This window comes from Sphaeramia orbicularis, chromosome 13 (assembly GCF_902148855.1).
Source record: "Sphaeramia orbicularis chromosome 13, fSphaOr1.1, whole genome shotgun sequence".
Lineage (NCBI taxonomy): Eukaryota > Metazoa > Chordata > Actinopteri > Kurtiformes > Apogonidae > Sphaeramia > Sphaeramia orbicularis.
Window position 1 is genome coordinate 18,069,199 of NC_043969.1, and position 16,777 is coordinate 18,085,975.

The window sequence follows — 16,777 nt, forward strand, 5'->3', positions numbered from 1 at the left end:
TGATCATTATATTATATTATATTATATTATAACAGCCCACTCTAGTGGCTTGTACTATTTAGAGCACGGATGTCCAACATAAGGCCTGTGGGATGAATTTGCAAACTGCAAAACTTAACTGAAGATATTATCAATCAAGGGTGTCGAACTCGTTTTAGTTCAGGTTCTACATACAAACCAATATGATCTCAAGTAAAATAACAGCATAATAATCTAAAATAATGAGTCCACATTTTTCTCTTGGTTTAATGTGTAAAAATGATATTACATTGTGCCTATAACTAATGATAACTCTTTTTTTTCTCTTTATTTTAGTGCAGAAAATAACATTAAATTATAAACAAACTATCCTTTAACAATAAAATGTGAATAATAATAAGCTGCAAGACAACATCAAGTGGGCCCGGATGAAGATTAAGACCAGCAAATCCAGAAGTAGGTCACTCGTAAAGGAGAAACTGGCTGAGCACCATTTCTTCATCGATGAGGAACCTATACCAACTGTGGCAGCGAAACCAATTAAGAGTCTTGGATGTTGGTACGTCACTTCCCTCAGGGACACAACTCAAGCGAACCAGATTAGAGAGGACACCATCATCGGTCTAAACACCATTGACAAGACCTTACTGCCTGGCAGATTGAAGCTCTGGTGCCTACAATACGGCCTTCTCCCCCGCTTCATGTGGCCGTTGACCATCTACAACATCCCACTCACCAAAGTTGAGAATTTGGAGCAGCTGGTCAGCTCCTTCACAAAAAAGTGGCTTGGCTTCCCTAGGTGCATTACCAGTGTATCACTGTATGGGAAAGGAGTCCTGGAGTTGCTGATTTCTAGTCTTACGGAGGAGTTTAAGTGCTCTAAAGTAAGGCTGGAAATGACTCTGGCAGAGTCCCGTGATTCAGTGGTTGCCCAAACAGCACCTATCTTGTCAACCGGAAGGAAGTTGTCCTCAGCTGTTGGGACTCAGCAGGCGAAGTCAGCCCTCAAACATCAAGACATTGTCAGTCGTGTACAGCTGGGGAGAGGAGGCCTAGGAACTGGGGAGAGCAGACCATCCTGGCACAAAGCAACCCCATCACAACGCTGAGGCCTGGTGGTAGAGGAGGTACGCCGACAAGAGCAGGCATTGAGATGCACGAAGGCAGTCGCTCAGGGAAAGCAGGGCCAATGGATGCAGTGGGAAGAGGTGGAGAAGAGGAGACTGTCATGGAAGGAGCTGTGGGGAATGGAGGCATATCGAACCAGCTTCCTCATCCGTGCAGTCTATGACGTCCTCCCATCTCCGACCAATCTCAATCAGTGGTACGGAGAAGATCCCGCATGCCCACTGTGCCCATCACCAGCCAGCCTGAAACACATACTGGTTGGTTGCAGGGCAGGTCTGGCACAAGGCCGTTACACCTGGAGGCACAACCAAGTGCTGAGATGCCTTGCAGCCAGCATAGAGACCAAGAGGACAGCCATCAATGCCCTACCTCCTCCTCCATCCAAGCCTTCACCTTCAATAGCATTCATCAGCTCAGGTGCAAAATCACATGGAGCCCATGGACCCAAGCCACACCCTGGCCACCTAGGAAGGGCACGAGACTGGAGGTTAGTGGTGGATCTGGACCGACATTTATGCTTCCCCGATGAGATCATAATAACAAACCTCAGACCTGACCTCGTCCTTTGGTCCTCCTCTACTCACACTGCCTTCATAGTGGAGTTGACTGTTCCCTGTGAGGATTCTGTAGAGGAAGCATTTGAAAGGAAGAGCACCAAGTACACTGAACTGGCAACTGACGCAGAAAAACGCGGGTGGAAAGTAAAGGTCTGTCCAGTTGAGGTCGGCTGCAGAGGATTTGTGGCCAGATCAACAACTAGGCTGCTAAAGGACCTGGGAATCCGAGGTCAAGCCCTGCAGCAGGCGACCAACGCCCTTTCCAGTGCGGTAGGACAGTCCAGTCACTGGCTCTGGATGAGGGGGAGAGACCCTGTCTGGGCTCCAAAGCAGCAGCAGTAGTAGTGGCAGAGCAAGCAGGGGATCCAGAGCAGAGGGGGGCACACCTGGGACGCCAGGTGTTGCCGATGAGCCCTCTGGAGGTGTTGTGGGCCAATCATCAAAACACCAGTGAAGGAGGGTGCCCACCTGATGACCCCAGTGAAGCCCGTGATTCCCTGCACCCAACTGCAGGCCCCGAAACCCACAACACATAAATCCCACCACCTCAGGCAACACTGGTCAAAATGGATTGTGTCATCTAGTCCTTTCTTCGAACTAACCTGAACAAATATGAACAAGGTGAAATGTCTAAAGAAGATGAAATGCAATTTCAACAATATTCTGCCTGTTCCTAAATGTTTTGTGCCTTTGTAGATCTGATCTATAATCCACATGTATAAATGATAAGTTAAGGCATAATAGTATTAAAACTGCTCTTATTTTTCTTAAGACATTTCTTTTTATTTCAGGTGATTCACACTTTTTTGTTTGGATAGTTTGTAAATGTAAACATTTTCATAATTGAATGTTATTTTTTTTTGCACTAAAACAAAGAGAAAGGGTTGGAGTTGTCATTATTTATAGGCTATTGTGTTACCATTTTACTGGTCTGACCCACTTGAGATCAAATTGAGCTGAATGTGACATCCCTGGTTTAGAGTGTTTTCACTTGTGTACCTGTTTGCATAATTTTGCAGTTTCATAACACTGATCATCGGTGTTTTTAATGATACTATTGTTTCCTGTTGGACTTAAAACCAATAACCTGATGAACAAAAACTGAGCAGATCGTCTTGAACCTATTATATGTTGATCATTTTGTAACTCCAGATGCTGCGTGCGTACATAATCATATTTCTCTTAGTGTTTGTGTCTTTTTTTTACTTCCTCCATATATTTTTAGACTTTTCTCTTTCATTTCATTGTTGGCTGTGGGTTCACCTGCTGATGACAAATAAGTGAAACCTGAACACGAATTAGTTTTACTGAAGTTGCTGAAACACAGCAAATAGAGCAGACATCCAATTATGTCTATGACCTTTAATAACTACAAATTAGTAGAACAAGTCATGTGAATTTCAATTCAACTTTCACAAGATACCAAATATTTTCTAAAGTAAAACAACTGTAAAATAATACTTTAATGCATCAAATATGCAGAAGCAACTGAGTTAGGTTGTGAAATGAGTGGCACTTGAATGGTTGTTTCTTTTTGTTTCATTAAATAAGATGGGGGAAATAAAAATGTGTGGTCAAAAAATTAGTTATTTAATGAATACCTGGAATCTAAATGATAAAATACATTCATTGTATAGAAACTCTCAATCATCCATGAAATCTCCTGATTTTCATCCAGTGTTGCATTAGAGGAGATAGAGGAAAACATGATTTTCATTCAACAGGTAAGCAAGAGAAAGCAGAAATATGGATTTGGGATGACCAAAGACAAGCTAAATGGGAAATATCTGGTAGACTAGGAGAAGAAAAAATATTATATAGCAAAGAAATAAATGACTTTTGACTCTTGGTTGGTTTTGAGCTGGAGGATGAATTCAGTTTAGAAAGAAACATTAGAAATCTAGGCTGTCAAATTTGAAATGAACACTTGGATTATACTTTTTGTCTGTATTTTTTTCTCGCGTACAGAGCAGGGAAATCAGATGTGATCATTCGAGACACACTTGTTCTAATTCTGGGTCTGAACATTCAGGATGCATGTTAATACAAGGTCTGAACAGACAAAGGCCAGTAGAATAATAAAGGTGATGTGTGAAATGTAGGAGGTATGATTCATGTTTTTATTCAGTTTTCATTTTTTTTTTTTAAAAAATCTCATTAATGTAAAAAACACTGGTACTGATATTATAATGAAAAAAAAAAAAAAGATTATTACTGTTTGTCAGGATTGTCACAAACTTTGTTGTATGTGTTTTAGTTGTTCCGTTGCCCTATATACTTTTTAAATGCAAATCTGTTATTAATAATTACAGACATTTGCTGCTGTTCAACAGTTCTCACCAGTATGTGCTTTACATTACAGTCGAAGCAGAAACCTTCCACCGGCCTTTGGACAACTGCTCACAGAACCAGCGCAAGCTCTTTTGACATTTGACCTTTCCTTTTATCCCTGTTACATTGCCTTTCCTTCCACCGTGACCTGCATATCTTCCCTGTATTTGAAGAGACCCTCTGTCTGTGCAAAGTGTCTAGCACTAACACACTTTCTCTTCTACTCCCACGACATCCCACAACACACACATTCTCCTCAGACTGTATACCCCCTCCTTGCTTTCTCACAACACTGCCTTCTTTCTGTATCTGTATCACACACACACACACACACACACAAATCCGTCTCTTTGTCAATATTCTTTTAATCTTTTTGGCCTTCTTTTGGTATTCAAACACTCTGACCCTGTTGCTTAAAAGCAATTCCTTCTCAACTCCTCCACTATCTGTGCCTTCATTTTGCTTTTGGTGCTGTCAGCTCTATCTTTCTACTCCCCTCTGCTCTTCCACTGAGGCTCTTTCCTTTGCTCGTGCCCTTGCTTTCTAGCCCTTGACCTGTTGTCCTTCCTGGTTTGTGTGTATTTCAGAAAAAAAAGGCCTTGGGGCATGTCTGTGAGTGTGATCCAACAAAGAACAGGTCTATAGATACAACTCATCGCAACTTTTTCTGCATCTCAGTATGTGCATAACAATAATACATCATCAGACCCCTTTGTTTTGACAGTGATGAGGTTCTGGTCACTCTTAAACGTTTAATCACCCACACACATGCCATGCGCTTTTGGGCTGTGATCTACTCACAATGATTATCATAGCAGGGCAGGCATGCACACGTGTCCCTGGGGAATCTGAGCAAGTTGCTCGTAAACACACTTGTTTCAGGGAGTGGCGTGTGTGTATAACTAAGCCCTTGTTCGTCACTGGGCGTCCCTGAGCGCCTCTCTCCTGGGTCGTTATGGTCGTTCCGGAATTCTACTGTCCCGTGAGCCCTCCCACACCCTATAATTAGTGTCACCCAGGCAACCAGAGAAAGAATGCTCAGTATTCTTGTCGTCGTGGTAACTGCGTAAGTGCAGGGGCTGGAGGTGTTGGTTGTAGGTGTTGGTTAATGACATGTTAATGTGTGACTGTGTGTGTGTGTGTGTTTGTGTGTGTGTGTGTGTGACCAACCTTTATACTGTACAGAGTTAAACAAGCAATAAATGAAGGCTGAACACTGCCCAGACTGTGTGCACATGTTCAGAGTGAATGGTTCTAGATGAACACAGACACACAAATGCAAAAGTCTATAACCTCAGCCAGGGAACCACTACAACCAATTCCAGACAGGCCCTTGGGTAATAATTCATTATCAGACCCCCACAGACCCTCCCTTTGTTTTGGTTTTATGTGCTGCCCTGCCAACTCCAGGTTCCCATTAGTGCACAATAGACAACTGCACTATACTTTGCATCAAGATCCAGGGGGAAAAAAAACATGGTTTTAGGACTACCTAGATCCAGGTTTACTAGCAATTTAATTAAATGATCTCAGCATATTAAAACCTGCCTTCTCAACCTGAGTGCCACCAGCAAAGTAGTAGCAAAGTCTTAAAACCAGATTTTAAAAAGTTACCTTCAAATGCATAGTTACCCATATATTGTCTAAAAAACAAAATTAGTATGAATTATAATTACACATTTTAGTAAAGGACCATGGCATAGTGAAGTTTTTTTTGTTTTGTTTTTTTTTTGTTTTTTTAAATTGAAATGCAGCATCAGACCTCTGATGTGGATTCTCAAACCCTGGGTCCACAAACTTCCAGCTTGACATTGTAACTGATAGGTATCCACTGTGGATGTATTAGTCTCTACTCCTCTCTGCTGTCTGTTCACAGTTACTGCACCATTTCTGGGAAAGCCTTGGTGACTAGTGAGTGAGTGAACAAAATGTTCCTAGAACCTGGTGTTCATGTCATTGAAGCTTCATCTTCTTTGACACCAATGAGTGTGTAGCACTGTTAAGGCCATGAATGTGGGCCTATTTGACCACATCTACATAAGATTGTGGAATAGTTATTTAATTAAATTATTAAATTCCTAGTTACATTGTTTTCTGAAATAACGACTTTTTAATGTCCAATTGTTGTGCAATATGATTAAATTATGTCAACAAACTACCGGTAAATAAAATCTTTTAAACTGCCGGTCAGATTTGTTTACTGGCGGATGGATATGTTCCAGAGGCCGTGGGTTGTTAAAAGTCTGGACTTTCCCGTAACATACGTCACTGACACCGTTGCTTCCTTCCGGTACTTCAGGTGATGTCGGAAACAAGAATATCATCCTCAAAGTTTACCATAAACGAGGGCAGAACGTTGTTCATCAATAGACAGTACTTCTGGAATAGTTAGGGCCCTTGGGGTTAGTAGAACTGAAATTCTGCATAAAAATAACGAGTATTTGTGACTGTTGACGGAAAGCCAGTTTCTTTTTTAATATATAGTTTCTGTGGTTTGCACTATGCCTGTATTCGCCAATAAAGTATATTTAAATATGACATTATCATTACTTTGACTAACCAACATTTTGAGTGTGTTGATACTTGTCCTCTGAATCAGTCATGGAAGTCGGAGAAACTGTACATATCGGAGGCTCTTGAAGGAAACATGAAGTCATATACTATTACTCATAGTTAGGAGTGGAGACGTTAATCACTGTAGGACCGACTCTAACATTTCACTGAAAGACGTATAACTGTGTTCAGAATTTAGTTGAGTGTTTGACTGAATGGGAAATGTAGAAAAAGGCTGTAAATGAAATCTACTGAAAACCACATAGTAGGCTACGATATTCTACAGTTTAAGTGTCGGGTCTATTATTGTGTACTATTTACTGCCGCGGACGTGCACTTTACGCCCGGCGGATGACGTCACGTACTTTGTCAGTGACACTTCGCTGCCGTCGCTCCGTCCAGGCAGAGTCAGCCGTAATTGAAACCGCTGTTGTCCCGGTGAAGATGGCCGCAGGTCCTCTTTCTGTATCTTCCAACGCTTCAACAAACAACGATGGCATCCTCATCGGTGATAAAGTTTACTCGGAAGTGTTCCTTACAATCGACAACTCCCTTATTCCAGAAGAAAGGCTCTCTCCGACACCGTCGATGCTCGATGGCCTCGACCTGAGCACGGAGACCGACCTTCGCATCCTGGGATGTGAACTCATTCAGTCGGCGGGAATTCTTCTCAGGTTACCCCAGGTAAATGTTGATATTTAGTATGTATTCGCCGGTGTCTAGACTTTTTAGTGTTTCAAATGTGTGAGTGAAATAAGCAACAGTTGGTAGTGGCTTCTAATCTTCAACACGATGAGGCCTAGTTAGCTATTAGCAACCAGCTAACATTAGCTTTTCGACGCTGGCGTGGTAGAGGTAAAATGGCGCCGGTCTATTGTGCAAGGTTATGACAGTTCTAATAAGAAAATACCCTAATGTCGTGCTGTTGACTTCTCTGACAGGTCGCAATGGGAACAGGGCAAGTGCTCTTTCATCGGTTTTTCTACTCCAAATCCTTCGTGAAACACAGTTTTGAGGTAAGTCGCTGTAACAGTCCGGCTCATTGTGGGGCCGCTGGCTGCTCCGTGGTGTTAGCTTAGCATAACGTTATGGTTACGTTCTCGGCAGCCATATTGTCGATACGTTGTACAATAGAGCAGTGATGCAAAGAATTGTCGCATTGAAGGTGTAGGAAAATAGTCATGATAAAAGAACACACGTGACTGCAGCAACACAACATTACTTTTCTCAGCTCATTGATGTGAAGTTGTGGACGGCGCAGCCTGGTCATTGTACAATGTGTCATTTACTAAACAAGATTTATGCTGTCACTGGTAGACTGTTACATAACATACACTGGAAAAGCACGAGGTGCACAAACTAAGGCTTGACGGCTTTCAAAGGTTTCATCCTTGTTAATCATATTGAAATATGTAGTACTGTTATTTGTTCTCCAAACAGAAGACGATTTAAAGGGCAGCTAATGGTTAATTCGCATGTAAGTTAGTTATGTGTGATTCAGGTTAAATTGAGTTAGGTTTCACTGGCAAAAATATATCTGGGAGGATCTCCAACTATAAGGGACAAACTTTTGCTGCCAACTTTTGCTCTGGTTTTCTTCTTTGCAGATTGTTGCTATGGCTTGTATTAACTTGGCCTCCAAGATTGAAGAAGCACCACGCCGAATACGAGATGTCATCAATGTTTTCCACCATTTGAGACAGATCAGAGGAAAAAAGTAAGTATTAATCATAAAATTACATAAAAATTTTCAAATAATGTATTTATTGTTAACAGTGCATTGTTTGTTTTTCTGTTTGATCCAGTTTTGAATGATTGTTTTTGCTGTGAAAGTGCTCTTCTGTTCACCCATGTACCCTAAACCATTTTAAAACTTTTCAGTTTCCGCTTCACTGGTAGTTTCAGAAGTGTAAATGTTTACACATAACATCTAAATTTGAAACTACATTTACATTGGTATCGCAACAAACATGTCACTCAAAAGTTTGAAGTCCATTTTGGGCTTTCCAAGACAGGCACAACTACTTCATCTGTGTGTGCCTTTGTCTTGATAGAATTCTGTTCATGTTTATAGTCCAGACGTTGGCATTAACTTGGATTCTTTTTTCCCTTGCAACCAACTAACAGCGACCAGCTACATTTACCAAAGCCTGGGTGATGTGGAATGGTACGTAAGATGAAGCAGTCGGCATGACAACCATGATGTGAGGGGGGGTCTCCCTCCTCCCCCAGGCCCAACCCACCCCCTTCCTGTGGGAGACGCCCGTGGTCTGAGCCACCGCGGGGCACTGGGATCGGGGATGACAGGTTGGCCGAAGGTCCTAGGCCTCCGGGGCACCTTGAGGACTCCTGTGGTTCAGTCATAAGCTTTGGGTATCTGTCCAACAGTCTGCGGACCTTTTGGGTAATGTAGTCTTTCATCTGGCTGCTCCTCACCATGCATTTTGTTTGTACTTAAAGAGCAGAGTCCCATTCACAAACTTACCCATGGCTTTTACAGAAATGTCACTTTGTTTGGCGAGTGCAGAATAAGAAGCTGAAGTCATGGTGGGATGTTTGCTGTGAGTTTAATGCATGCTCCATAGCTGTGATTGTTTGGTTTTGTGAGTCGGTTGTTTAGGAAAGATTCAATCCAATGTAGTAATTGTTTTGCTCTTGTGGTGAGTAAGATTTTTTTGTCTTGTTTTTTTAGCAGAAAGGTAAATATTTGGTAGTAGAATTTGTGTATCCTGAAAGTGTTTTTTCATGCATACAGCTGTAGGATGACAGTGATCTCTATACAAGTTCAATGTTAGATCTCTAAAATCTGAAAGGCAGCATTCAGCCTTTGTAGAATGACTGAAGTTAAGCTTTTTACCACTACTGTGTAAGCTTAAAAACATGTATGAGTGTTTAAAAACATGTTTTCCTTTCAAAGCCCATCAGATTAAATGCTCTGACATTCAGATGTTTAAGTTACAATTTATTATTTGTAGAAGTTTTTGCATTCCAGTAATCCTCAGGTGTGTTCAAATATAGACTGTGCTGTATACATGTGACTCAGGTGCTGTAAATGCAGTACTATGTTGGTTCCAGTAAAGAAAGCTGGTGTAATTTGTCAGATGTATGTTGTTGCTGTTACTGTTTTGATGGATTAATTTTAGGGCACTTTTTATGCTTTTCTGATGTACACATTTGTTTTGGTGATTTTGGTGTCTGGCGGTGTCCCGTAGCAGCTTACTGTTTTGTTTGACTGTGGTGCCAGTATGGAAGTAGATGTATTTGTGTTTACTCAAATAATGATGCAGATTTTAACGTTAATATTTCTGATAAACTTGCTAATGATAAACTGATAAATGTCTGGGGTGTACTCTGCGTTGGCCCATAGGTAGCTGGGATAGGCTCCAGCACCCCGTGACCCTCTCAAGGATAAAGCGGTTCAGAACATGAATGAATGAATACATTTCTGTAATAGCTGTGCCACATGGTGAAGGAGGTAAAGGTCTGGCTTTAGTTTAAGTTTGCACTGCAACCACAGGAGTCCACAACCCCCAACAAACTGTCAGGCATGTAAATAGATAAATCTCATGCTTTGAGTTGGTTGAAAGGGGAAAAATATACAAGATTACCAGAATCAGAAGGGCACTTTCTTTTATTTCATTTCGAAAGGGGGGAAATATTATTTTATTTCGATTCCTTTACAAACCAGGACTCCAACTTCATTGATACTTGATCAGAACTACATAAATACCAAAAACCTTGTCATCAAAGCGGAACGGCGGGTCCTGAAGGAGCTGGGTTTCTGTGTACATGTCAAGCATCCACACAAGGTAGGTTTAAGTTTCATTGTTCGCTAGTTATTGTTTAAACTCCATTAGTTCAGAAAACTATTGTTTTGCTCTTGGAGCAGCAATAACAGCAGATGTGGTTTTTGTGTAGCTGCAAAACCTGGTTTAATAGGAAGTAAATTAAGTCAATTCTTATAATTTCACAGAACAGACTTAAACTTGATTTGTGTTTATTCCTGTGTAACATGAAGTCATTTTACTGTCACAGATTATCGTCATGTTCCTCCAAGTCCTGGACTGTGAAAAGAACCAAACGCTGGTCCAGACCGCCTGGTAAGTTTCTGCTTGTTCTCAACTGACCACCCCCCACAGCAGCAACCTGTGTCATGTCTGCAAGAAGTGCCACCAGACCTGGGCTAAAGATGAAGTTGAACGGGTTTCAAATGCTTGAATGAGTTACTTGAAGAGCACTTGATTTTATCTGCCAGGGACTTGGAACAGACATAAATGTGGACAACACCTGTCAGATAAGTAATATACTCAAGTGCCCATCAGGTTTAAGTACATATTTGAAAGGCATTCAACCAGCATTTTGCCCAGGTCTGACTGCGACATTCCCTCACTTCATCTTAACCCTTCCATCTCTTTTTTTTCTGATGGAGCAATTTGTTTTATTGAAAACCTGTTACATGTCTCACACTCTTGTCTGCCCTTACATAGCTTGACTTGTTATAAAGTCTTTTTGTTTGCACAGTTTAGAGAACTTGGTTTAACTTTGTCCTTTCTCTCTACTCTTTGATTAAAGGGTAGTCCATGCTGGTAAGTCACATAAAGAACCTCTGAACTCTGCCTCCTCCAACCACATGACCTCAGGAAGCTCCCCCCTTTGGCTGGCTGCCCCTCTCCAGACAGCCAATCCAATGCCGAGATTCACTGAAGGGGGCGGGCGGGCCTTTCCCAACAGCCAACATCGTCTTGTTTTCTCTTGGGTGTCCAAAAGGATTTGTATTTTTTGGTCTTGCTACCAAGGTTGTAAATGTAATGCCTAATTTTGCCAAGTAGCTACAGATAAACATATATTCTAGCTTTTTTTTTAGTTAACGTGAATCTAGCGTTGAAGTTAACTTAGCCAGAATATAATTTTTTGACGAGTTTACCTGCCTAATTTTTAATATACAGTGGAATACTGTGTCCTGTCCCCAACTGACGTGGTGTCCAGACATGTCTGTTTTACAGGCTGATCCGGTTCTCAGGTTTTGCCTCCAAGGACCTGTCTCGCCCACGCAGCAGTCAGAATTCAACGACCATGTGTTATCTTTCGTAATATTAGCATAGTATATTGACGCTGACCTGCCAAAGTGCAAGTCAGGCCATTTGTTAAAGGCAGGTTAGACCGAAAGTAATTCCCGTCAGGTAGATTTACAGCACTTGTTTGCGCCCAAACCTCTGCTGGAGCAGTACAATTATGTGTATGCCAGATGAAAATGAATGGACACTGCGTATGCATGGAGAAATAGTGCCACTATGGGTAGGAGTTTCATTACTATTGAGTATTGCTTTGATGTCCCACCTTAAGCAATCACCATGGGTGGGATCAGTGTGGTGTTTGGGGGGTTCAATCATCATGTTTCTGTTTTTGCACATTTTGTCCTTGTGACTCCAATTGTCTCTAATGGACGGTGTCTCTAAGGACATAGATGCGCACGTCACCCTTGCACTTGCCTGATTAGCAAGCCATTTTGTCTCTGCTAATGCTCTCCCAATGGCTAATCTCATTTACACATCCTTTTGCAGTAGTTTCATTTAGACATAGCAAGGCAGGAGATTTCCATCTGATGCCTTTTCTAACATGCCAAAACAAAGTTCTGCTTCAACAAAAGGCAGTGTTATGGATATAAAGCACTTATTTTTAACTGTACAATTACATTTTTCAGTACATGTAAGTCTGAGTTCTACAAACTCAAACATGTAAAATATAGCAACAATTAATGTTGGTATGTTAGACCAGTGTTTGCATTATTGTACAATATCAATGTGCAACTGACTTGGAAAACCTTTTGCTAGTAGTGCAAGAGATCATGCATGCCACCACACGTTGCCTCTCTCCGTCCCTTCAGATCCTCCAGTGGCCACTGCATCATAGTTGAATGTTGTACATCTGTGTGCATGCATGCTCCCCCTTTACAAGGCACGTGTCATTGTCTTGGTCATCACTGGTATTAATTTGCTACTTTAAGGCCATAGTGTGCTTTAAAAGTCTTGGCAGTTCTTCAGGACTGTCAGTCATTTGTGTCTACATGCTTTACTTGTCAAATATGACACTTCCATGGATACCCCAGAGAGAAATGGACAAAGTTAAACCCACTAGATTTAAGTACACATGTAGAATTCCAAGATTATCAGTTTGAGGGAAAAATGTAATCATTGACTAAGGATAAGACTACTATTTTTGTTAATTTTTAGTGTTAATGACTAAAGTCTCGACACATTAGCTTCTGTTTGGGGATGATTTTTAAGAATAAGTGAGTGTTGATTGTCTCTCAGTAGTAACTTCTGTTTTTAAGTTGACAAGAGGTGTGTGCCTATGTGACATTAGACCTTGTGTAGAGAAGATGCTATGTTTTGTTTCTATGTGTGCGTTTTTTTAATTGTAGGAACTACATGAATGACAGCCTGAGGACAAACGTCTTTGTACGGTTCCAAGCGGAGACGATCGCCTGTGCCTGTATATACCTCGCTGCCCGGGCGCTGCAGGTAAGAAAACCGGACCTGACATCATATTCATGAGCTTTCAGCGCACAGAAGTTTATGACATCCAAAGTTTATAACACACTTAATTAGACACCTGTGTTTTCCCTCAGATACCGCTGCCCTCCAGACCTCACTGGTACCTGCTGTTTGGAGCCAGTGAAGATGAAATCAAGGAGATCTGCATCACCACACTGAGACTCTACTCCAGGAAGAAGGTAATGCACACACAGCTGCAGACCGAGTTACATGATAAGCTTCCTTTGTACAACTGAAATAACTTTTATTCAGATCTTAAGTGTTGATGTAGGTGTTACCTCAGATCCTCTGGGCATTTTTATTTAAGTTCTTGCTCATACATAACACCATGTCACAGTTTGGATGCAAGAGGAATTAATAAGTTGAATTTCTCCACAGCCCAACTATGAGCAGTTGGAAAAGGAAGTGGAGAGGAGGAAGGTGTTCTTGGCCGAGGCGAAGTTGAAGGCTAAAGGTCTAAATCCAGATGGAACTCCTGCTCTGTCCACGCTCGGCGGCTTTTCCCCTGCTTCTAAGCCTTCATCTCCAAATGTCGTCAAGGTGGAAGAGAAATCCCCCAACCCCCAGACCCTCAAACTGGTTAAAAAGGAGCCCGACAGTCGAACACAGGTCTCCAAGAGTCCGCACAATGGGTAAGGAAATGAACTCACATCCTGCACATCAAAGTAGGCGTTGATTAGGAAAAGTTCAACTATCCAACTCCTAATATTGCATAAATGTTAAACAAACTGAAAGTAAACACATCACACTTAAATCCCATAGTTAGAGGTAAAAAAATAAGTCGTCCATAAACCTTTTTTATCATACAGAACATGTCTTAAACTGGGTTTGTTCTGTATATTCCATAGTTTTTGGATTTACACAGAGCACTTTGAATGAATGTGATGTAAAACAGGCAGCAAAAACAAACCAACAGCATGTTAATGGCCACCATTTTAATATTGACCTATTTTCTAATATCAGTCAATCACGTTAATTATTCCATTTTCTGGGACAAAGTCAAACTAGGAATATGTGTGATGGGAACAACATAATAGTCTTTTGCATCTCTGTTGACTATATTTATAATTGTGTTTGTGTCCTTACAGATTGAGGAAAGAGGTCAAGATCGGAAGAAACAGTAGGAGTGGAAGTCGATCTCGTTCAAGAACACGTTCTAGATCTAGATCCCGGTCTCCTCGCAGACAGTAAGAGCACTAAAATGTGTCAGACTTGTACAACACACAGTTTGGATGTGGTCATTGTCTAATGCCGACTTCTGTTTCCGCAGTTACAACAGCAGACGCAGTTGCTCAGGGACCTACAGTTCTCGTTCACGTTCTCGCTCTCACAGTCGCAGTCCGTCACCGCGGCGACATCAGCCTTCCCCTCTCCTTCCCCATCTCAAGTCCAAGAGCAGTCACCACGGCAATAGCGACTCCAAGGCCAGCGGTCGGCACAGCAACAGCGGAGGCGGAGGATCGAGCCACAAGAGGAAACGGTCTCGCTCTCGAACGCGGTCCCGCACTCCGATCAAAATGGACCGCGACCGGGAACGAGAGAGGGAGCGGGAGAGGGACAGAGACCGCGGCTCCTTCGACATGTCCTCAAAGAAACACAAGCATGAGCGAGGCGGCGGTCACCGTGGCGACAGGAGGGACAGAGAGAGGTCTCGATCATATGAAAGGGACAGAGACAGGGAGCGCAGCCACAAGAGCAAACACCACAGCAGCAGCGGCCACTCAGGACACAGTCGCCACCGGCGCTGAGTCACACCAGTAGACGAGCTCTGGGGCTGATGGTCATTAGGCGTTAACAGGAGGCGCACAGAATCGCATGTGGTACCTTCACTGTAGGAAAAATACACATCACTGTCAGTAAATACCAACGCAGTCTGTAACCTGCTACCTATCTGACATCTGCAGGTGAAGAATTGATCTGATTGAATCTGGCACATGAGTTTGTCAACGCCAACTTCAGCCATGTTTCATTAATACACACCAGTAAAACAGCTGCTCACATGTACTCTTGTACTCTCACTCTTGAACCTGCCTCTGACCTCCAGTTTTTTTGTTTCTAGACATATAATGTTTGAAATAAACATTTGTCCCTTTAAAGGTTTTTGACAAACCTCGACATATGGCACCTTTATAGACGAAGAAGAAAAAAAAAAAAAAGATGAATTTGCCAGATTTGACTTGTAGCTTTTGCTGATACAGGTGTCAGTGATAGAAGTGAGTGGAGTGTTTTGGGGTCAGTTGGCAGTGGTCAGTGGTGAGGTGGTCTGTGCAGTAACTGACCTGCAGAGTCCTTTCCCACACTGTGGGTCAGATGTGATCAGCGGTGTGGGAAGGCAGGTTAAACTCCTGCAAAAACACCTGAAACATCAGCTCCAGACTGGTCAATATCTCCTCAACCCTTACCTTTTTTCCTTTTCTTTTCCATCATACCATCCTTTCCAAATCCACAGACTACCCTTCTAGCCCACCCTTATACTCCTGGTTTTACATATAAAGTAATGGACTTGGAGGAGAAAAAGAAACTTATTTACAGTGTAAAGACGGATCGATATCCACTGACTTAATGTGAACGCTTTGATTTATAAAAGCAAACTGTTCAGTGGAAAGGTTGAATGGATAAATGTAAAAATAAAAATGGACATTCAGGAAAGATCTATGTTTGCACATTAAGGGATTGTTGGGCGAGTGGTTTATCTTTTTTTTTTTGTTTTTCGTTTTGGACAGTGTACGTAACTAAAGCTGTGTTTTGTACAGTTTCAAGAAAACAAGCTGGTTAGACTTTTTTTTTTTTTACAGCAGGGGATGCAGACTTGATTGAAAAATATTTTAGGGTTGTCAGTTTGTTACACTGGTTTTTAGTCTGCACGTGTTCATGTCCAATTTTTATTAAGTAATAAAGGAGTTATGCCACTGAACTTTGTTTTGCAGTTGATGTGTGATTATAAAGTGAATGGGTGTGTTATTGTCGTGGATTTCACTAGAATATACTGAATATTATACAGGGCTGATGCATTAATAAGGTCTTATTTATGAAAAATAATCCCAAATACCCAGATAAAGAAAGTAGTGTCACATTATCTGAGACATTTTATGATTTTATTCTGGAAATTGTGTTAGTGTGAGAATTTATAAGGCAGGAAAGTCTTAAATGTTCAAATATGTTTCATGGACACTAGAGGGAGCTGTTGGCCTTAGTAAATCCAGTCTGCTTTTGACAGACTGTTAAGATGTTCCTGTTTGTATTAAGTTTTAATGAGAAATAATCTATAATGCAGTTGGAGTTGAAGCTAATAAATCCAATATAAATGTGTCAGATGAGTCATGTAATGGCCCACGGCCTGTTGTAGAGTTTAAAGTACAATCTCTAAACTAATTTAAAGGGAATTAACACTTGGGGTAGTATGTTCTGGCCAAGAAAGTACAAATATTTAACTTGTCAGCCAAATGTTTTAATTATAACCTAATAAAACAAAAGTTTACATCCTCAGTGGAGTCACATACACACATACCACGTCAGATGAGTTGAACAGCCTACTGAGTAACTCACTGTCCTGTAATCCATGTAAACCAGTCCCAGGTCCACAGGGTGACACATGACCTGACAGGTAGAGCAGAACAGTTTAGAGTTCAGTCATTATTAGGTGACACAGACGGCTTTAAAATAACACTTAAGACT

General features: G+C 41.6%; 1 protein-coding gene across 1 annotated transcript; it reads left to right on the forward strand.

Annotated features, from left to right (window-relative positions):
• The first annotated feature begins 6,884 nt into the window (after window positions 1-6,884).
• ccnl1a (cyclin L1a) lies at window positions 6,885-16,016 on the forward strand. The gene is made up of 10 exons (XM_030152997.1): window positions 6,885-7,232; window positions 7,490-7,564; window positions 8,156-8,265; window positions 10,237-10,357; window positions 10,584-10,648; window positions 12,970-13,069; window positions 13,177-13,281; window positions 13,481-13,734; window positions 14,191-14,289; window positions 14,373-16,016. The coding sequence occupies exons 1-10, from the start codon at window positions 6,900-6,902 to the stop codon at window positions 14,848-14,850; spliced, it is 1,740 nt and encodes a 579-aa protein (XP_030008857.1). The 5' UTR covers window positions 6,885-6,899; the 3' UTR covers window positions 14,851-16,016.
• Window positions 16,017-16,777: the final 761 nt, after the last annotated feature.